This window comes from Aquarana catesbeiana, linkage group LG06 (genome assembly GCF_042186555.1).
Source record: "Aquarana catesbeiana isolate 2022-GZ linkage group LG06, ASM4218655v1, whole genome shotgun sequence".
Classification (NCBI taxonomy): Eukaryota; Metazoa; Chordata; class Amphibia; order Anura; family Ranidae; genus Aquarana; species Aquarana catesbeiana.
Genome location: NC_133329.1, coordinates 276,634,769 through 276,658,056, shown reverse-complemented (window position 1 = coordinate 276,658,056; position 23,288 = coordinate 276,634,769). Strand labels below are relative to the sequence as shown.

Below are 23,288 nucleotides of genomic sequence, written 5' to 3'. Positions count from 1 at the left end.
TGTGATGCATACTAGCACATTATGCCATTACCTTGCAGGGTAAAAAAAAAAAAACGTCCAGCGGTTTACAGCCGCTTTAAAAACCCCTGTAGATCAGGAGAGAATATCTATGATGTTCAGTAGATCTTGGCTCGGCAGGTGAAAGATACGATAAAGCTCAACCAAAGAAATAGTGGAGTCATCTTCTTGCCAAAGCAGTGTGGCAGGAGGATGGGTGAATTACAAGACTTGCTGGACATAATTAGCTATGCTTTAATACAATGCAAACTATATTCTTTTAAACAGAGAAGATAGACCATGAACCTTTTTGGTGTCTCTCCAAATGAAGCAGGCTAAACTGTAGAATTCACCTTATTTAAAATAATTTCCAACTGTAGACCTAAAATCTCTTTCAGGAAAAATCTATATTCCGCACTCTTCTGGAGCAGAGGTTTAGGCACAGACTGTATGATCTATACTTTTTTTTTTAGGATTTTACCTCTGCTAATGAGTGCAAACCGGTAGGGTGTCATAGATAGGCAGAATTATCATATATACTAAAAGAAGAATTTAAAGAGTCTGAAAGACAGAAGTTCAGTACAGCCTTTACTGCTGAACTCTCTGAGAGTTTTCTACCAGGTTTACTTTGGTGCACATGCTGTCAAAGAATAGTATCCATTTCTGTGTGAAAAAAAGAATGATCTCTACATGACCACTGCAACCTAAAAAAGCTACTAATAGCGGTCAAATTTCATCATGTTCCAGCCTCTCCAGTTACAGAAGATGAGATAGCTCACACTAATGAAACTTACGTGGTATTATTCGTAAAGGAATACAACAAAATGACCCTTGGTAGCATTCTATGGGATACCTGGAAGAAGGTTAGCTGTGCGCTGAAAAATATGTTCCCTTATAGCGCAAAACATAAAAAACGCAGAGATGATCAAATACCACCAAAAGAAAGCTCTATTTGTGGGAAAAATAGGACATCAATTTTATTGGGGTACAGTGTCGCACAAACGCGCAATTGTCCGTAAAAGCAACGCAGTACCGTATAGCAAAAATGGCCTGGTCAGGAAGGGGTAAAACCTTCCGGAGCTGAAGTACGGTAATTCATTTATCTTTTTTTTTTATATTTCAAATTTTTTTATTAATTTTTCAAAAATTAACAAACAGTGGACATTTCACAGGGCATTCATCAGATATTTTGAGCCCCACAAGAGGGCTCGGAAGTGACAGTGAATCAGTGTCATATGGCTTATATTCAATAAGGGCAAGAGTATTCATTTATCTTTTACTATATATTTGTTTATGGATTGGAAAGTGTTTTTTTTTTTTTTTTTGTTGTCTTACAGTATTACATTCCACTTTAAAGTAAAACAGAGTGTGCACTACCACATACCATGTTTCCCCAAAAATAAGACCTAGTGGTATTTTCCAGTTGGACTGCAATATAAGCCCTACTCTGAAAATAAGCCCTAGTTTAAAATTCTTGTAAAATCCTACAATCCACTATATTACAGTGACATATAATAATGTACATTGTGTGTGTTTCTGTAATATAATTGCGGGGAAGAAAGCTCCGGCGGGTCACAGAAGCGCAGAGCGGCGCTATAACGAAGGTTTTTGGCACAATTATATTACAGCAACCCACACATTGTACATTATACACTACTGTAATAGAGTGGATTATAGGATTTTACAAGCATTTTAACTCAGTTCACACTGGGGATTCCTGTCAGGCAGAGAGAGAGAGGGGGAGAGAAGACAGCACATTACATGGTAAGACCTACCCCAAAAATAAGCCCTACTGTGTCTTTTGTTGCCAAAATTAATATAAGACCCAGGCTTATCGTACTTCACGGGACACAGAGCCACAGTAATAACTGTATGGGTTATATGGCACCTTCAGGTGATGGATACTGGCACACCCTAAACAGGAAGTTCAATTCCCCATATAACCCCTCCCCTTACCGGGAGTACCTCAGTTTTTTCGCCAGTGTCTTAGGTGTTGGGCACAAGTAAAGAGGTGCTGTGCTGAGCTCCGCTGGAATATTCCTTGCTGGGGCAAGCTTTGCAACCGGATTCATTCAAAGTGTCTTTTCCAGGCCGAATTAAATGGTACCCGGGCCTCATATCCAAAGAAACAAGATTTTACCTGTAACGCTTGTCTTTTTAGAGAGCTGGACCCCCCGGGATCCAGTATTTGTTTTTTTCAGCCATATTCCTGGCGGGGTGCTTTACGGGCCCAGGGCTGTGGATCCTCCGATAAAAAAGGGGGCCCAGTCCCTGAAGGTTTTTTAACGGAGCCCACCGTGAGTGGTGAAGATTGGGTCTGTTACCAGAGAACCCTGCAGCTAGATAAGGTAAGGGAGATTCCTAAGGAATTTCTCTAATTCTTGTGGGTTTTTGTCCTTTAAATAAATGTTGTCATGCCTATAGTCACCACCGGGGGCTGTCAAGAGCACGTACCTATCCCATGCTTGTCTCGCTCTGTGTAAGAAGCTGCACGCTTCCTCCAGCCCAAGCTCCAGGTAAAGACGTGAGAAAGGGGGTTTTTCTCCTATAAATTTCCCCCCACCTGGAAAGCAACTTTTGTGTCATAAACACAGTAAAGTTAAAAAATTTAAAATTCCACGAAAAGTAATGGGTGAAACATAATCTTATTGGAAGAGCTATGTGGCAATACATATGGGTGTGCTGGTTTAACCACTTCAGCCCCGGAAGAATTTACCCCCTTCATGACCAGAGCACTTTTTGCGATTCAGCACTGCGTCGCTTTAACTGACAATTGCGCGGTCGTGCGACGTGGCTCCCAAACAAAATTGACGTCCTTTTTTTCCCACAAATGGAGCTTTCTTTTGGTGGTATTTGACCGCCTCTGCGACAATTTTGAAAAAAAGCATTATTTTTTACTTTTTGCTATAATAAATATCCCCCAAAAATATATAAAAAACATTTTTTTTCCTCAGTTTAGGCCGTTATGTATTCTTCTACATATTTTTGGTAAAAAAAATCGCAATAAGCGATTATTGATCGGTTTGCGCAAAAGTTATAGCCTTTACAAAATAGGGGATAGTTTTATGGCATTTTTATTAATATATATATATTTTTTTAAATGGCGGCGATCAGCGATTTTTATTGTGAATGTGACGTTATGGTGGACACATCGGACATTTTTGACACATTTTTGGGACCATTGTCATTTATACAGCAATCAGTGCTATAAAATTGCACTGATTGCTGTGTAAATGACACTGGCAGTTAAGGGGTTAACCACTAGGGGGCGGGGAGGGGTTAAATCAGTACTAGGGAGTGATTACTAACTGTCAGGGGGATGGGCTGTGTGTGTGACGTCACTGATCTCTGCTCAGATGACAGGGAGCAGAGATCCAGTGACACTGTCACTAGGCAGAACGGGGAGATGCTTGTTTACATCAGCATCTCCCCATTCCTCCTCCCCGTGAGGCGATCGCGGGTATCCCCGCGGCGATCGAGTCCGCGGGACCCGCGACCTGACTCACAGAGCTTGCCGGCCTCTTAAAGGGCAACGTACAGGTATATGATTTCGCCTGTACGAGCCCTTCTGCCGCAGTATATCTGCGTGAGGCAGTCAGCAAGCGGTTAAATGTGATGAAACGGGAGACAACTTGCTGAATGGACAAATTATACTTTCTTCAGAAATGATCTGGGGTATCCATCATTAGTAGCACAATTACCACAGACCAAAAACCCCGGATGTGATGTGCAAAGAATGGTTGCACATCCTTTCTGTAATGTCATAAAAGTTTATACCTTCCAGAAATAATATGCTCTTGCCCGCCCCAGAGAAAATGTGCAATTCAAATAATGTGCTTGCCTCCATATTTGAAATCTATATAGGTCCTAGTCTAAGGCTGACCATATATGCAATTAGATTGGATTAACATTTTTTTTTGTTTGTTTTAAAATGTCTTTATTGAGAAAAAAAAAACTAATTGGACACACCAGAACAATAGCAAATGCATGGTACACAACAATATGGTGAAAGTTTTATAAAAGGGAGGGAAGAAATGTGGGTGGCCGATAGAGGCCAAAATGACAGGAGAAAGGGGAGGAAAAGGAAGGAGGAGTTGGGCAGAGGGTAGAAAATAAAGGGGGGTGGGGAGTGAGTTGATGCGGCTTTACGCTTGAAGAGTTACAGTAATTATACTTTATTATCAATAAGTATAGATTATATATTATAACAAGGAGGTAAATATAGGGTAAGAGTATAAGTGATTATCTTATAAAGTCCCCTAGGTATAGACATGGGTTCCAAGTTCCTATTTGGACTGGACAATGCAAGGAGAAGTGACACAGTAAGTAGCTTTTTATCTCTTTGGAATTAAAGTTTCAGGGAGAAATTAGGGTGTAACCAGGGACACCATTGTCAGTAAAATTTATTTTACGAGAGATGGGCTCTAGCACAGGAGTACTCATAGTAAGCATGATCACTAAAGAAGAAGTAAACCCCGATGGGTTTTACTTCCTCTTTTGCTCCCCGCAAGGCCTGCAAATTAAAAGCATAATGGGCTATGCATACTAGCCCATTATATGACACCTGAAGACGAAGGCCGCTCTGTCCCCTGTGCAGGCTGCGTCCTTCTTCCTTCCGCGGCCGCGGACTGCGGCTCTGTGACTGGCCCGAGCCGCGTGATGTCACTCCCGAGCATGCGCGCGGGAGCCGTCAGTCACGCCACACGCTGGGGGAAGAAACGCCACGGTGGTCCGTTTCTTCACAGCGTATGCTCCGATGACGACATTGGCGCACTACAAGTGAAATATCTCCTAAACGACGCACGTTTAGGAGATATTTCCACTACCTATAGGTAAGCCTTGTTCTAGGCTTACCTATAGGTAGAATTCACGCAAAAGGGTTTAAAACCACTTTAAGAATGTGTGTAAACGTGGTGGGGGTCAGGGGGTGTCGGTTGTTTCCAAATGCGGACAATGGATACTCGAGCTACAATGAAGATATCGGAGATTGGATTTAAACTGAATGGATTGTTTAGGTTTGTCCTCATATTACAGCAATCATTTTGTATCGCCAGCCTAAGATGGCAACATTTTATAGGGAAGGCAATGGGGTTGCTTTTTTATAATTATTATTTAAATTTGTATGTGTAACTTAAACTTTTCTTTTTTTTAATGAAGTATGAAAGGTTTAGAACCTCTGACAGGTTTTATTGCTGTGTCCTGTTAGGGAAATTCACCCACTCTATGGCCCTCTTTACCACTGTCACTGGGACAGAAAGTGATGGCAAATCCAAATTTTTACAGTGCTCACTGAAATAGGAGGTCAGTATTTCTGCTCACTATTGAGAGACTTCCTCTTCATGTTGTGTCACCGGGGCAAGTAGAGAAGGCAAATTCCCCCTACTGGACATAAAGAAGTAGATCTCCAGTTAAAAATAACACAATGAAAATGATTAGCACATGAAAAGATTACATTACAAAACCAGCTATTTTATTCACCTTCAATCCAGAGATTTCCCCATGTAATATTTTTTTCCACCACTATATGTCCTCGGTATGATGGCCAGCATCATTCAACCTACTTCCTCTGAGTGGATGAACTTGCCCCTACCTTTGACTGGACAGTGCAAGGTGAAGTGGCACAGTAAGGAGCTTTTTATCTCTTTGTCACTATGTTTTTTCTTCCTATCAGCAAGCTTCTGGTCAGCACATGAATTGACTGGCCCTTTGTGTTACTTCTTCCTCTCACATTCCAGCTATGCTATATAGAGGCTACAAGAAACTCATGCCAGGCCAAATTTAGGTACTCACACTTCTTGCATGTGCACACTATATTTAATGATGTGTTAATAATTACACAGCTGCAATAATTTGTGTGTTTTAGATCTACCTAGTTCAGCTTTAACCATATCCTACTCTATCCAAAAAGTAGAAAAAAGTTTTGGCTAGAGATACACTTGAAAGTAAAGCTATGGATTGACATAGCTGGCTTGGAAGTTCTAGTTGCCTTGGCTCTCTGTGCTATCTTTTTCTTTGACTAATCATGCTGATTAGAAAATAAACAGCCTCCTAAGTAAGAGAACCCTAGTGGTCAGATGGGCTGACACTGCAACTCAGGGTTGAGTCGTTGACATATAGTGGGTTCTGGACAGATAGGGGCAGTCATAAATTTGCCACCATAAACTCAGGGAAAGAGGGTTAGAGAACAGGAGGCCCATTGCAGAGTGCAGACTCCAGAGAAAATTGTATTTACATTCCTACACAGATAAAAGGACTGGCATCCTGTGATTCTTAAGCACTTGTAGAGCAGGTGAAGCACAGACTCCCTGGGTCAGACACCAGACTCCTTTTGAGGTCCAAACCAAATTCCAGCCTCTTTGGTGCCTCCAATCGAAGTTCCTCCCTGGTGCTCCTTCCTAGGATTGGCTCCACTCCTTCTGGGAAACCCACCCACAGCAAGCCCGGGCCCCAGACTCAGACCTTGGCACAAGGGTGCCATCTCTACATAGAAGGCTTATTTTGTTTATTTATTACAGGTACAGTGCCTTGAAAAGGTATTCATATCCATTGAAATGTTCCACATTTTGTCATGTTACAACCAAAAATGTAAATTTATTTTATTGGAATTTTATGTGATAGACCAACACAAAGTGGCACATAATTGTGAAGTGGAAGTAAAATGATAAATGGTTTTCAATTTTTTTTACAAATAAATATCTCAAAAGTGTGGTGTGCATATGTATTCAGCCCCCCTGAGTCAATACCTTGTAGAACCACCTTTCACTGCAGTTACAGCTGCAAGTCTTTTTGGGTATGTCTCTACCAGCTTTGCACATCTAGAGAGTGAAAGTTTTGCCCATTCTTCTTTGCAAAATAGCTCAAGCTCTGTCAGATTGGATGGAGAGTGTCTGTGAAAATCATTTTTCATATCTTGCTACATATTCTCAATTGGATTTAGGTCTGGACTTTGACTGGGCCATTCGAACACATGAATATGCTTTGATACACATTCCATTGTAGCTTTGGCTGTATGTTTAGGGTCGTTGTCCTGCTGGAAGGTGAACCTTCACCTCAGTCTCAAGTCTTTTGCCGCGTACACACGACCGGACTTTTCGGCATCAAAGGTCCGACGGAACGAATCCGATCGTGTGTGGGCTTCATCAGACCTTTTCATCGGACCTGTCTAAAAATCTGACGGACCTTAGAAATAGTTTCAAATCTTTCCGACGGACTCAATTCCTATCGAAAAATCAGTTCGTCTGTATGCTAGTCCGACGGACCAAAAACGACGCAAGGGCAGCTATTGGCTACTGGCTAAGAACTTCCTCATTCTAGTCCGATCGTACGTCATCACGTTCGAAAGGATCGGACTTTGGTGTGATCGTGTGTAGGCAAGTCCGAACTCCATCGGTACTCCGTCGAAAAGTGCTTCGGAATTCAGTCCGACGAAAATTCCGCTTGTGTTTTCTTCTAAGCTTGCCCTGTATTTGACTCCATTCATCTTCCCATTAACTCTGACCAGCTTCCCTGTCCCTACTGAAGAAAAGCACCCCCACAACATGATGCTGCCATCACCATGTTTTCAGGGCGGGGTGTTCAGGGTGATGTGCAGTTTTCCGCCACACATAGCATTTTGCTTTTAGGCCAAAAAGTTACATTTTAGTCTCATCTGACCAGAGCACCTTCTTCCACGTTTGCTGTGTCCCCCGCATGGCTTCTCACAAACTGCAAACGGACTTCTTATGAATTTCTTTCAACATTGGTTTTCTTCTTGCCACTCTTCCATAAAGGCTGGATTTGTGGAGTGCACGACTAATAGTTGTCCTGTGGACAGATTCTCCCACCTGAGCTGTAGATCTCTGCAGCTCCTCCAGAGTTACCATGGGCCTTTTGGCTGCTTCTCTGATTAATGCTCTCCTTGCTCGGCCTGTCAGTTTGGTGGACAGCCATGTCTTGGTAGGTTTGCAGTTGTGCCATACTCTTTCCATTTTCGGATGATGGATTGAACAGTGCTCTATGAGATGTTCAGAGCTTGGGATATTTTTTTATAACATAACCCTGCTTTAAACTTCTCCACAACTGTATTCCTGACCTGTCTGGTGTGTTCCTTGGCCTTCATGATGCTGTTTGTTCACTAAGGTTCTCTAACAAACGTCTGAGGGCTTCACAGAACAGCTGTATTTATACTGAGATTAAATTACACACAGGTGGACTCTATTTACTAATTAAGTGACTTCTGAAGGCAATTGGTTCCACTAGATTTTAGTTAGGGGTATCAGAGTAAAGGAGGATCAATACAAATGCACGCTACGCTTTTCAGATATTTATCTGTAAAACATTTTGAAAACCATTTATAATTTTTCTTCCACTTCACAATTATGTGCCACTTTGTGTTGGCCTATCATATAAAATCCCAATAAAATACATTTACGTTTTTGGTTGTAACATGACAAAATGTGGAAAATGTCAGGGTATGAATACTTTTTCAAGGCACTGTACTTATATAGCATTGTCAATTTATGCAGTGCTTTACAGCAAGATGTGTGGCAAGAATTAGTGGCATCACTGCACGTATTGCAAAGGGGCAGTGCATTTTGTGCATTGCGGGAAAGTGTGCAATTGTGCATGGGTTTCCACAATGCAATGATGTAAATGAAGCCTTAAAAAAACACTTCTGCTTAGGGCAGTGTGGCTACAAGTGTCAGAGGAAGGAAATGGAATGGATTTCCAACTAATAATTTATTTTCAAGCAAAAAATCTTTGAAACGGAAATCTGCAATATGATCTTTCTTTTATCGTGATGTGTATGACCAGCAAAAGCCTTGTATCCCACCAAAATGTACCTTTAGTAAAATAAAAAAAAAGCCGAACAAAGTGATTTTCTTCAAGCAAAAGGATGTATTGCATATATCGAATTGCACAGACCCAGCAGAATGTTATATTGTATTGTAATCTGCTGGATGATACTGCTGCTATATAAGATGCACAAGGGATAGCACTGTTATAAAAATAGATTGTGTGAGTTTGTCAGATAGGCTATTTAAAGTCTTACTTCCTTTTTCTCTTATGTCATTTCTGTAAACTTACATTTCACCATTATTTTCTGACGTCTGGAACAGCTTTGTAAAAACTTAATGTCAACAGAAAAACTGATGATTTTTATAGAATTCACTGTAATTATGCATTGGGAGGCTGATAACTGGAAAAACGTAACATCAGCTACAAAAATAAACTAATTACAAAGAAAAGGATTACAGATCCAGCATGACTGCAGGAAACACAAACAATTAAAAATGTACTTATTAAGGTAGTTTGGAGTCAAGTCTTGCTGTGTCCAGAATAGATCAGCTCTATCTGCCTAATGATCTATGATTGAAGCTGGCAAAAAATGAATTTGGCTTGTTACAGCAATGGTGCATCGAATGCCCATTAATACTTGTTCACCCATAAATGTCTAATTACATACGTGGATTTCCAGCACATCAGAGTCCCATAAACACTTGAAAAAATCACCGTGAAATGCTCTCTTTCTGGACATAAAACATGATAAGTGGTACTCAGGGGAACAATATGCGTTGCATCACAACACAGCACCTGGAATAATAGCCACTTGTCACATTTTCTGCCCCTGGAAGGGCCTACATGACATTCTCTCCGCCTGGTGATCCTGTTAATCTATTATTGAAAGCTATTAAACAAAAGTCATTCTTTGTAAAGCTGAATTCCAGGTATGGATTTTGTAGCATAGTTACATTGGTCCAATTTGGACCAGTGTAAGTATAGATATTCCATACCTGTAGGACTGTCGTGGAAGTGGTGACATTACCGTGATGTCACCCCCCCCCCCCTTTCCAACTCATCTAATCAAAGTGCACCTTGACTTTATTAATAAAAATGCAGGGCTTGACCCAGAAGACTGCAACGATCACTGTTGTGGTTTTCCACTTCTGCAGCTGTCCCACGGGTATGGCACAAGCATACTTACATTGGACCAATGTAAGTATGCAATAAAATCTATACCCGGAGTTCAGCTTTAACATTAGTAATCCACAGAAAGACTGAAAATGCTATCTGAATCATGGGGTCTATTGGAATCTATTTATATATACTTGTCACCAAGATGCTATTTTTGCCTTAAAGCGGTATAAAACGCAAAACAAAAAATTTAATATATTGCAGCTTACTAATCTTTAGATGGGTTGGCTGCATCAGTTTCCTTTTCTTAGATATAAAAGAGAAGAGAACTAATGCGCAAAACTTAAACTAGCTCAAATGAAAAAAATATAAAATAAACAGATAAAAAATATAATATATATGAATATGAGATGCTGTCAACACATGAAAGTGTTCCCACACAGAATAGCAAATAAATATATATATACAGATGTGTGGCGCTAACTACAAGTAATAAATAATAAAAAATGTGACAAAAATAATAAGTGTAATGACACACTGAAAGAATAAGACCGTGCTACAGCTATATACTGGATAAACAAGTGCAAGTAGTCTTCAACATAGTAAATGGTAATAATCATTCATAATGTCAGAAAGTCTAATAGAGTGCAAACAAAACAATAAAGTGCAAAAAATGCTCCAAAAGTGCAGATAATGCAATCAAAGTCTAAAAAGGAAAAAATCTCCAAGTGACAGTTCATAGAGGAAAAAAAGTGCATGTGCAAAACGACCAAACAAAATCCACTTCATCCAATTATTATCACCATCCGCGCCACTCATTTGCCCCGGCCTCTCACCTCATACAAAGACCCCTACAGGTCAAGTCAAGCCTTGGTATGGCTATACACTGGATCCTCAGCAATTGATCAATTCCCACAGATATCCACAGCAATGCCGATACCAGGGTGGATTTCAGGCTCATCCGATGCAATATGGTCATGCAATAAAGAAGGAGGGCTCCATAGTGCAGTATTTCAATCCAATTAAAAAAAAAAAAAACAAGTAATAACTTACAGTTTAAAATCGTAGGTACAGCTATGTACTTACTTGTAGTTAGCGACACATATCTTTATATATATTCCTTTTCTTAGGCTGTTTCCCCTGTGTTTTTACCTGGTGAGCTGACCAGTAACACACCTTCTGTATTAGAGTGCCTCCACGCTGGATGTAAGAGCACAGGGGTATCTTTGGATAGCAGAATTGTCAGGCTGTGGGGAGGGGAGTGTTAGATGTGCAATCCGATTTAGATACTCTAACAAATTGAAGCCAAACTCCAGCTCACACTGCAGTTACACAAGCAGAGAGAGCAAACTGTTTTTTTTTCCTTTTGGGCAGTGGCGGCCCTTCCATTAGGGGTGCCTGGGCGCTGCCTCGTCTCTCCCCTCTCACCACTCCACCCCCCTATATGCAATGGATAGATTTTGTATAACATGAATCTATCCACGGCCTCCCCTGCCACCCCCTAGTCATGTGTCCGGCCCCTTTCAGTGCATGGGGTACATGAATTACATTGGCGGGTCTTTTTTTTGAAGCACCTGATTAGAGCCAGAGGCTCTAATAGGCTTCAAAATCGGGTGGGCTTGGGTCGCAGAGGATGCGCTCAAATCCCACCCAGGTGTGTTACAACAGCGAATAAATATTCACTGTTGAAACCCTGATCCCCAATCCAGCCAATCAGAAGCGGGTGTTAGGCCTGTTTTCCCGATTGGCCAAAAAGAGAATGACTCCCGATTGGCCATTGAGGAGGAGGGAGGAAACGGAAACTGCTGTGATGACCTGGAGAATGAGAGGCCTCAGGAGAACAGGAGGCCGCTGAGCAGGGGAAACCGTCAGCAGTGATGGGGTGAGTGCCACCAACCGACCCAGTGGGGGGGGGGGGGGTTGGTGGCATGCTGTTTGCCCCCCCCCCCAATAAAAATTTCCACAGGCCGCCACTACTTTTGCGAGAAAGCTCTTCATAAATAAATAAAAGCTGATCGTTGTAAGCACCCCTGTCAGTAGTAAATGGTTTGTCTCAATATGGCTACATCTGCAGGAGAGCTTGTTCTGTTGAAAAACAACAGATTTGCTGACTGTGTCACAAGGTGAAAATAAAGGAAAGAAAGCCTAAAAAAATGCAGCCATCACATTTAAGAATTGGTTAACAATTCAATAAATGTTTGCTTTGGATTAAATACCGCTTTAAAGTGAAACTCCAGTCTGGACAAAGTGGGGAAGGTTTAGAATCTTCAAGTTTTTTCTTGTATTTGCTTCTCTGTTTGTAAGAAATGACAATAAAGCATATTCATTTTTGACATTTTTATTGCGGTTTGTGTTTCTCACTTCTTGCCTCTGTTTTGGTGGTCACTGAAAGGGGGAAATAGGAAAAAATTGCTCAGATGGGGACAAAGTTGTAAAAACATCAAATGTTTTGGCTCGAGTTACACTTTAAAGGTCCACTCAGTTTTGCTGCCAGTTAGGATTGATTGCTTCCAAACTTTTTACCCCCCTGTGATTCTAGAATGTGATGCTGCATCTGATTACCCAAATCTAAGCATATACCATGTCATTAAATGTGGTCCTACTAGGTAAATATTTCAACATAGTAGTGTGACTCCCTCTGCTGCCCAGGGAAGAGTGAGACTCCATGCCTTTATGAAGTACAAATGTTAACTTTGGCTGGTGGGGGATTTTGCTACTACAGTCCTCAAAACATACCAGAAGCCAGTGTGTGAGTCAGTCCATTAGCATGTAAGGATCACACAAATATCCATTTTGGCTGAACTCAGATATTTCCGCAGGCAGTTTATTTTTCCTTTCTTTTTTATTTATTTAAAAAAAGCTAGGTATTAAAGAAAAATACCTAGCAAAATAAAAAAATACTACTTATTTTTTGGCAAATACGAAATAATGAAAGGAAAAAAATGTTCTAGTTATTTTTTTCACAACCTAAGAGAACTCCTAAAGCCTCTGTAAATCATTTGTTTTTAATGGGCATTGCATATTAAATAGAATCTTCAAGCTGTAAGGAAAAAATGAAAAGTCAAGAGCTATAAATACTGCAGCTGCTGACTTTTAATAAAAGGACACTTACCTGTCCAAGGATTTAGCGCTGTCCTCACTCAGGCTGGTTCTTCCCCCGGTCTTCGGGTTCCCGGCGCCGCTATGTTTACTAAGGGAAGCTGGCTGAGAGTCCTTGCAGCTTCATAGCCAGCTTCCCGCTGTGCTTTGCGAATGGTCCCCCAGCCTTCTGGAACCTGTGACATATCAAAGAAAGCTAAGGGCAAAGAGAAAGGAGGCCAAACTGAGTTGGAGAGGGGACCTATTGAAACCATGTACCCACTCCCATCCCCTGAAAAAATACATATATCCCCAAAAGTGATAAAGGAGGGGTGGGGAGGAGGTGGAAAAACAGAACTTCCACTTTTGGGTAAAGTTCTGCTTTAGTGTGAACCCAATGCCAACCTAATGCTTTTTTTGTTTTTGGATAGAGAAGGGAAGGATAAAAAAAAATCCTGTTAAGTTTTTATTGGAGGGGATGTTAGGGAAGAAAGTGTAACTCCACTGATAAAGTCTAGAAAGTTTTATTTTTATTCAAACTGAAAAAGCCAACGAATTTCAGGTGCTACAAGGGACCCCTTTCATCATAGTTGGAAAGCCAAAAACTAGGGTCTTGGCTGAGTGGTCAGATGTATAAATGTATGATAAGATTTTATTTCTTACAATCTGTTTGTATTCTTTTGCAGGTGAGAAGCCATATAAATGCTCTTGGGAAGGGTGTGACTGGCGTTTTGCTAGGAGTGATGAGCTTACGAGGCACTACAGAAAACACACAGGGGCAAAGCCATTTAAATGCAACCACTGTGACAGGTAAGCTATTGTTACATTATTATTTAAGGGGAAACCATATTCCAAGGGTTGGCAACCTTGGCAGTTCAGCTGTGGTAAGACTAAAAATCACATCATGCCTCTGGGAGTCGTGCCTGTGGCTGTCATTGTCATGCAATGCTTCATGAATTCGTAGATCTACAAAAGCTGGGGTGCCAAAGTTTTCCTACCCCTACCATAGTCTTTCCTACATTTTTTTGGATATGCATGTGAAAATGATCAGCCCAATGTAAATAAACAAGTGTTAAAATGTATATAAAGCCAAAACCCTACAAAGGAGATGTTCCCTCTGTATTTGTCCTTGGAGCCATTATCACCAGAACAGAAATAGGGGAGAAATCTTCCAATCAGGGCACTTATCCCAAACTGTCTAAGACAGGGGTCTCAAACTGGCAGCCCTCCAGCTGTTTTGAAACTACAACTCCCATCATGCCTCTGCCTGTGGGAGTCATGCTTGTAACTGTCAGCCTTGCAATTCCTCATGGGACTTGTAGTTTCGCAACAGCTGGTGGGCCGCCAGTTTGAGGCCCCTGGTCTAGAAGGGGGTTTACCTCACTTTGGATAGATTACTTCTGGCTTCCTGTAGTGTCTACAGAACAGGAGGCAAAGGGAAATCCCTGGAATGGGACACAGATAGCAAAATACTAACATGGGGTTTATCCATCTCCTTCTCTATTCAAAGAGGAAAAAAGTTAGATATACTGTTAATGGTTCTGTGTATAATGTGTATATGTATAAAGGTACAGTAATACCTTGGATTACAAGCATAATTAGTTCCAGAAGAATGCTTGTAATCCAAAGCACTTATATATCAAAGCAAGTTTCCCCATAGGAAATAATGGAAGATCAGATAATCTGTTCCACGGCCACTGCTTGTCTATGCAGTACCGCATGTGGCCAGAGGTTCGGGGGCACCGGAGACACTCGGAAACACTCTCCGAGTGTCACCTCTGGCCAAATGCGGTACTTCACACCCCAGCAGCTTGAATCCTGATCGTCTTGCAAGACAACGCTCGCAAGGCGAGTCAGGATTTTAAAAAAAAAAAGCTTGTATTGCGAAACGCTCGTAAACCGCTTTACTCACAATCCGAGGTTCTACTGGATCTCTGCCCCTTTGAGGTTTCTAGTAGAATAAAACTGATTTTGTGAGATAGACAGCCTTGACACTCCAGCGGTGGAGAAACTACAAATCCTAGTGGGCCTTGCAGGATTCTGACAGGCACAGGCATGACTTCCATGGAGAGAAGCGTGATGGGATTTGTAGCTTCATGGGTGGAGTGCCAAGATTTCCTACTTTTGCTATAGAATAGCTCTGGTTTTGGCTCCATTCATTTTGTCCTCAGTGCTGACCAGATTCCCAGTCCCTGCCAATGAAAAGCCTTCCCACAACATGATACTTTTGTCACCATGCATTACCTTGGGAAATACATTTTTCATGTCTTCAGCCATGCATCTACAAATGTGTCGATTTTTTAGGTTTACTTCCCATCAGTAATCTATAAATCCCAGCTTTAATCCATTGATGTTTTTCTTCATTATAATATAGATCTCTGCAGTTACTTCAGAGTTGCGACTAGCCTTTTGGTTGCTTCTCCTACTAATGACCTCATTACCTGGACACTGGGTTTTGGCGATCAGTTTTCTGTAGGCTTTGATTGCTGTATGGTTTTCATTGTTAATGATGGATTAACCAGTGCTCTAGGGGGGATGATAACAGATTAGAATATTGTTAATATTGTTTTTTTTATAACCAACTTTGATTAGTGCTTCTCTAGAACTTTATCTCCACTTTGTTTTGGTTGCTTCTTGGTCATCATGACCAAGAAGCAAACAAAACAAAGTGGAGATAAAGTTCTAGAGAAGCACTAATCAACATTGGTTAGATAAAAACAAAAAAAAAAAACAACATTCCAATCTGTTATATGATCCCTAAAAAAAGTCTGAACCTTCCAGGAACAGGAGTATTTATTATGAAAACATAAATAGTTTACTAGAATTAAACTATATATAATTTTCAAATTGTGGTAGCGCAGTGGCTGCCAAGCATTCAGGAAGTGATACTGCAGCCACCTAAATGCCAATTTTTTTCATGCAAAGTATTTTCATACTCAGTGAGGCCAAATTAGGTCAATGTTGTCACCAGCATCCCTGCCCCTTTTTGTCTGTCAGCTGTGGGTCGGGAAATTACTCAGCCACAGCCCAAGGGCCCAGAAAATGACAGCTGTTTTCCATGTTCAGGCCCGAACCTGGTTCCGAACAAACACAAGCTCATCCCTATTCACCACCAGTGAATCTTCTATTTTCACCTGGCGATTCAGCCAAAAAAGCTCTCCAGCAGAATGTATCATTTACAGAGATGAGACAGAGATGAGCCATTTCACACTAGCAGGGGTGCTTACAATGATCAGCTTGTATTTACTGTATTTATGTAAAATCTTTATCCCAAAAGGATGCTGCTTATAAGGCTAGGTTCACACTTAATTCACATGCGGGGGTCTGGTGTGTCGCTGTTCTCCGTTTAGGGTGAATTTGGGCCTGAAACTGAGCCAAAGACACACAGGACCCCTGTGCAATTCGCTCCGAAGCTGCCACGGACGCTCCAAAGTCGGGCAAGCTCTCTTGTCATGCCAATTGGATGCAGGGAAACCCGCATACAATTCGCACTAGTGTGAACCCAGTCTAAAGTAGCTGGAGTTTGTATTAAATTTTTGAGTACCATGTACTATGTGATCACTGTGACCATCACAGAGATCAACACAATAGTACACATTGGATGGCATTATTATTATACGAGATTTATATAGCGCCAACAGTTTACGCAGCGCTTTACAATGTATAAGGGGGACAACACAATTACAGTACAGTTCAATACAAAAGGTACAGGAGGGCATGAATGGAAGCATGGAATAGGGCATTAAATAGTCAAACACTGGCCCTGGGAAGGTATCTGCCTGTCCTTGGGCAAATCAGGGCATTAAGGGAGGAATACATGGATTGAAATTCGTCTGGTTCAGCAGGGACTGAAAAAATTGCTATACATATATGAGCAGACTGCTTGTACAAAAATTGATTGGTAGATTGACTTCTGTACAACCAGCCAGTCAGTTTTTTTCCCAAAAAGTCAGTGCCTCTGGCTATAGCTAGGAAACACCGATGCTGGGGAAATCTCCTAGTTGTCACAATACAAAGCCACAAATACAAAGTGATTCCCCCTGTTCACATTGAATGTGTGGTCAGGGAATTTGTTTTTTCGCTCAACCCGCTAGTTGCATAAAGGGAAAAAAAACATTGGCTCCCGCTGCTGTCAATCACAGCCAGTAAACCAATCAGGAGATGGAGGGGTGGTGGGGCCAAGCCGCTGCTCTGTGTGTGAATGGACACTCAGAGCCAAGGCTCAGGAGCACGGCTGATTGGGTGCCCCCACAGCAGGCTGATTGCTGTGGGGGCACCCAGCAGGAGGGAGAGGCCAGGAGCGCCGGCGTAGGACCCAAGAAGAGGAGGATCCAGGCTGCTCTGTGCACAACCATTGTGCGCATAGCAGGTAAGTATAACATGTTTGTTATTTTAGAAAAAAAAAAACAAGACTTTAGTATCGCTTTAAGCAGAGAATGCTAATAATTGCCCTAATATGTCCAATAGAGGCAGCATTTACACATGTGCAAATGAAATAACCAATAATCATAAGCAATAAACAGAATATGAATCATCAAGTAATTAGAAACAAGGACATCTCACCCAAAAAAGCAAAACATCTTATCAAAAATATGAACATCACAGAAAAAAAAAGATGGCTCATCACCACTGTTCGCATGCAAATCCAATGATTACCTGTGGTTAGGGACAGATGACCTGCCCTGGACACAATCAGTTCTCATCAAGAGGTGGTTATCTATGCCTAGCTGCAGATAAGTGCACATGCGAAAGCCGCAGAGTGCCGTGGCTCCTGTGAGCCTGTCATTGCTTTGTACAGGTTTCCAAGCTGTAGCTGTCTGCTGATCTGCTGATTCTTGCTGCAGAAATCAACTTACTGGACCTTATAGGACAGGTGAAGGATCTGTGTGTAGCAGGAGTACTGAGTGGAGCATATCCCACCCTTCTCTGCAGCCAATGAGACCTGTGTGAGTTCAGAGCAGGGGCCAGGTACGTCTGGTGGCAAATTTACCCATATTTGCTTAAACAAAAGGAACGGAGACAAAAATGTCACCTAGAGGTTTTTGATGATTCACTTTATTAGCCTAGGAAGAAAAGTTTGAATTTTGCAAGGTACAGATGTACAGGTAACCTTGTATTACAAAATATATACAGTACAACCTTGATTTGAGAGTAACTTGGTATGAGAGCATCTTGCAAGACAAGCAAAATGTTTAAATAAATTTTGACTTGATATACAAGCGATGTCTTGTAGCGTCACATCACAACTGAGTATAAAAGAGAAGAGAGGCGCCTCTAAGTGTAGCAATATGGTTACATTTATTGAAGATACAACATTTACCAATTAACATGGTTGATGATTAAAAGAGGCACATCTAAGTATGCAGGCATCCGGGGTAAAGCTGTCCACAGACCGTCCTCCGCACCGCTGGCAATCACCGCTGTCAGTCTGCAATCATGACCAGGAAGACTACCCTGCAGTACAGCGATTTGAAAGCGAGGCTTGACACGCTCGTAAAGCACAGCGTGGAAGGGATGAAGTCAGTGGCGGTACGGAGGATGGTCTATGTGGACAGCTTTACCCCGGATGCCTACATACTTAGATGTGCCTCTTTTAATCATCAACCATGTGAGTTGCTAAATGTTGTACTTCATTAAATGTAACCATATTGCTACACTTAGAGGCGCCTCTCTTCTCTTTTATACTCTGTAGCTCCTGTTAGATTTTGCCTCTAATCCCCTTGTGGAGGCTTCCATTTGTGGATGGACATTTTATGGTTACACAACAACAACACAAGATTTCTATAATCTTTTTATATAGACTATAAACTGAAGGACTTATGAATAAATGGTTGTGGAACAAATCATCTGAGTTTCCATTATTTCTTATGGTGAAATACGCTTTGATATACAAGTGCTTTGGATTACAAGCATGTTTCCAGAACGAATTCTGCTCACAATCCAAGGTTTTACTGTAATAAAATAAGGTGAGGTCCACACACTCAGAAGCAGCATATGTTATCTTTGGTGTCATAACCTGTCTCATTTGCTTTTGTGTTGGAGTTGGAGACACATATGACACTTTTGACTTATATGATGAAAACAGTAGCGATATAAATGGATCCACAGCAGCCAATCAGAGATAAGCATTCATTTATCCAAAAAATGAAATGTCTGTCTATGAATATAACCTTTGAAGCCAGCATTGTAGTTTTGTGTTAGTTACATCCAACGTGGTAATCGTATTTTGTATTTTGACTGGTGCACAGCATTAATATTGTTTAAAGCCACTTCAAATTGTACTGACAGACATTTTTCATTTCCCACTTTAAGTCAGTCTCCTGGCAAAAATGTCTGCTTCATTATGTAGCAAGTAAATGGCTAGAAATCTCCCGGAAGGAACAAGAATTCTTGTATAGGGAAGACGAGTCTAAGGGTGAAGGGAACAGAGTGCTAGAATAATTACAAGTGACAGCCCTGACATTATCATCTTATGAAAGCTTGGTAGCTGAGACCTAGTAGGCCAGGCAAAGCCTCAGTCAGGCTATTGTCAACGTTATTGAATAAAGATGTGCTTTTAATCACATTAGAAAAGGGCTGAGGAAGATGAGTTATCAGGCCAAAGAACTCAGGGATAGCATTAAAAGAAAAGGCCAGGAAAATGTCTGTAATACAATCACCGTTATATATTTAGCTCCTGGCAAAACAACAGGTCAGGAAACAGGAAGAAAGTTTTTGCTTTTGATTTTATAGCAATGTGTTTTCGTGAACATCCTGCCTATCCGAATCCTTACTGCCCCCTCCTGTGACATAGAATTTTTGAGTAATCGAAGACAACAGATCGTAAGATAAAGCTGCCAGTCCTTTAACATTTATTTGTATCTCAAAAATTGGTTTAAGGGTACATTTGGAAATTGTAATTGATTGATTGTAAGCATATTTTTTTAGTAACAAACAGGCTTATATTTACCTGCTCTGTGCAATGGAATTGCATAGAGCGAGCAGCCCCAATCCTCCTCTTCTTGGGCCCCCTGCCAGCGCTCCTGTCTCCTCTTCTTCTTATCACTCCTGTCTCCTTCCCTTCTTGGTATTCCACCATAGCAAGCTGCTTGCTGTGGGGGCACACCTGGGGGCTCACTCCTGAGCCACACTGCCTGCATCCATAGACGAATACAGCATGTCTAGGCCCTGCCCACTGCTCACTTTAAGTAGATTTGACTGAAAGCAGTGGGGGCCAATCAACAAAGCCTGTGAGAGCAAGAGAGACGCTACAAATGTGCACAGTGCTGGATTGAGTGAGGACTTGGTAAGTATATGGAGGGGGGTGTCGAGGGGGCATACTACTACCTAAACATTTGTTAACTTAATGCAAGGAATGCAAGTGAAAAACTCATAGGCTTTAAAACCACTTTAAGTTATAAGACTTGGTTGAGGGAAGGGTTTTGTGTGAGAGTTAGGTTAAATTTAGGTTCCGCGGATACATGTTTTTGTTGCCAAACCCCCCTTACCAATAACTATCTAGTGCCAGGATCTTGTCATCAAAAGACTAAGTATATTTACATACATCTATATATGTACATATATATAATACAGTAACACAGTTACCTTCTACTGCAGTATGTCTTTAAGTTCTCATTCACACAAGTGGCCAGGGGCATTAAAAACTGTTGGCTGAGCCAAGGTTTTTTCCGCTCCCTTGACTGCTTGCCTAAAAGATAGCATGCAGCCACCCAGGGTCTTACACATACTAGGGCAAAAAGTATAATTTATGGTGCATTCAGCAGGCAGGGGTCTTACTGCAACTGTGGGGCTAATGCTTTCAGTTGCTGTGATGTATTTACATCAAAAAAACCTGTTACAAAAATGGGCATTCTGTTGGAAACTTGCTTCCTGAATGCCTGGCAGCTACTGCTCTACCATCCTCTGAAAAGCAATCCACAACAGATTGGGTCAAAGAGGTGGCAGAGAATGCTGTAAGTGTGAGTGAGGCACATCATTTGGGACTTAGTAGAAGTCAGAACTGCCTAACCTGAACCCAATAAAAGACCACAATGTGAATAACCTGGAAAGGATGGAATTTAACAATTAGTTCTATCTCCAAATAATTATTATTATTTTTTTTTATTACAAATGAAAGATAACTATACTTGTGTATAGTTTTGCTTTAAATTACCCTTCCCTGCAAAAAAAAATCATACTCATTACCCACCTGTCCACACCCCTGGCTGGTCCTCTGTTTCTTCTGTGTATGCACAGAAAAAAATCGATTTATTCCTATAAAGAGGCCATCTTTTATTGGCACACATAATTGGCACAGAAAAAGATGGGGACCAGAAAGTTTGCATTACTGGCTGTGTGGCTTCCCATGGGCCGTACAACATGCAAAAGTGTGAGCAGGGGAGTTTAAATCTTTGGGGGGCTAAAGGAAAGCTATACATCCTGGTCTGCTGCAGTGCACATGTCCACAGAATGCTTACCTGCAAATAATGGCCCCTTTAATTACAGGAGGTCTTATACAGTATGCCATAGAAAGTATCAGTAATTACTAATGGAGCTACCATTAATGGAAAGCAATCGCTAAAAAACCTCCTCTCATTCGGTCAATACTCCTCCTCCATTGAGACAAGACTTTGTATGTCTTTTCTGCCATAAACCCTCTTTCCCTGCCTGCTATCATATTTTTTAAACTGTACAATGACTGCCATACATGTGCAGCTCAGTGTACAATCTTGGCAGATGCCAGGAGTAAGAGCTAGGTGTTGGGCCAAAGTAATGACCATGCATATGCATGAGAGTTCGTTTATCCATAGCCCGCTAATGGAGGAAAGGAGCTGAAGACTCCAGACCTAGAAAAAAGATCAGGAAAGATGGTGATGGATGTTGCATCGCTGTAGGAGGATTCTTTTAGAGGTAAGACTGCCATCATGTACAAATTGTCTGTGTATACTTGCTCATCATTGCCAGCACTATGGGCCCAAGTTGGCATATTGCTGCTTTAAAGTGATACTAAATATACAATGTTTAATTGCCATTATCCCTTCTATTTACGTATAATGATCATGCCACTGTATTTTATTTAATATAAAAAATCATCTGAGCACCTTATTTAATCATTGCTGTTCAGCATTCATATGATGTATCTATCCCAGGTCTTTCCTGTCCTTGGGGAAATATCAGAGAGAGGAGGCTCTAGTACCCTGCTGATGTATAGCAGCAGAGGATGTCTGGACTATGAATCTGTGTCTGCATAGTGTTGATTGGTGCTACATCGGTCACATGACAGAAAACAGCTTTCAGAATAGAGAAGTATCTTTCTCAGCTTTCAGAATAGAGAATTAAAATAAATCATTCAAGAGGTCCAGCCTAAGCTCGTTTGGCTGTACTTCTCCTATGGATCACAGGAGTGCAATTCGTTTTGCACTCCTGTGACCTGTTTTCAGCAGAGAGTGGACTGAAGTCCACTCTTTACAGACGTCACAGAAATCAGTCCAGGCACCACATCATCCTGACAATGGGAGTCTGGATGCGTCAGGTGCCTGGACTGACACCCATCTCAGCCTCTCGGCGAGCTGCTGAGAGCCTGAGACAGCCGCTTTCTGCCTCTCCACAGCTCAGTACTCCAGTGAGTGTGGAGGAGCAGAGCAGAGAGCTGCTGATTGACAGTCAGCAGCTCTGTGCTCGGGGAGCTGTGAGAACCGAGCCATCGGCAATGTTCGATCGCTCGGTTTTCAGTGTAGAGGCGCCGGGGGACAGATGCAGCATCAGACCAATGCTGCATCCACCTAGGTAAGTATGATGGAGGAAAAACCCCCAAACCCATACTTCTCTTTTAATATCAGCAAAGTGTTTTAAAGCTTATTACAAATCTACAGTATATTCCAAAGAAAATGTTTATTGTTTTTGTGCAATAACATGGTATAGATTTTATGTTGACAGAAAATATCTTTCACTTTGTTTACACTGTAAAGAGATCTGGAAGAGGTTCTGCCAATAACAGGCTGTGTCATGCCCCTCCAGCCTGCATCTATGGTGTGTATGTGCTGGGACTAACGGGGAGGTGAAGCCTCCATTAATCAACATCTTACATCCCACCCCCATAGCGTTTAGCAATGCTAGGACATGAAGAAGGATGGTGGGAGGGGACTGTCATTTACCACATGTATACACCCATGTGCGTGACTGTAGTCATGTGGGCTGCACAGATAAGAAAAAGAAGGAAATTAACAGCATTGAAGGAAACTGAAACTGGAGCATGCTCAGTAGATGCAGCAACAGCTGGTCTACACAATTTCAGGCTGCAGCAGGGACACAGACAAGAAGGAAGGACAGTGAACAGCGGG

General features: G+C 41.5%; 1 protein-coding gene across 2 annotated transcripts in view; it reads left to right on the top strand.

Moving 5' to 3' along the window:
• KLF7 (KLF transcription factor 7) overlaps positions 1 to 23,288 on the top strand; it is a 230,549-nt gene that overhangs the window by 195,028 nt on the left and 12,233 nt on the right. For both annotated transcript variants that reach the window (XM_073633394.1, XM_073633395.1), the window contains exon 3: positions 13,656 to 13,779. In XM_073633394.1, the coding sequence (XP_073489495.1) occupies positions 13,656 to 13,779 (124 nt within the window). The remainder of the gene's footprint in view (positions 1 to 13,655; positions 13,780 to 23,288) is intronic.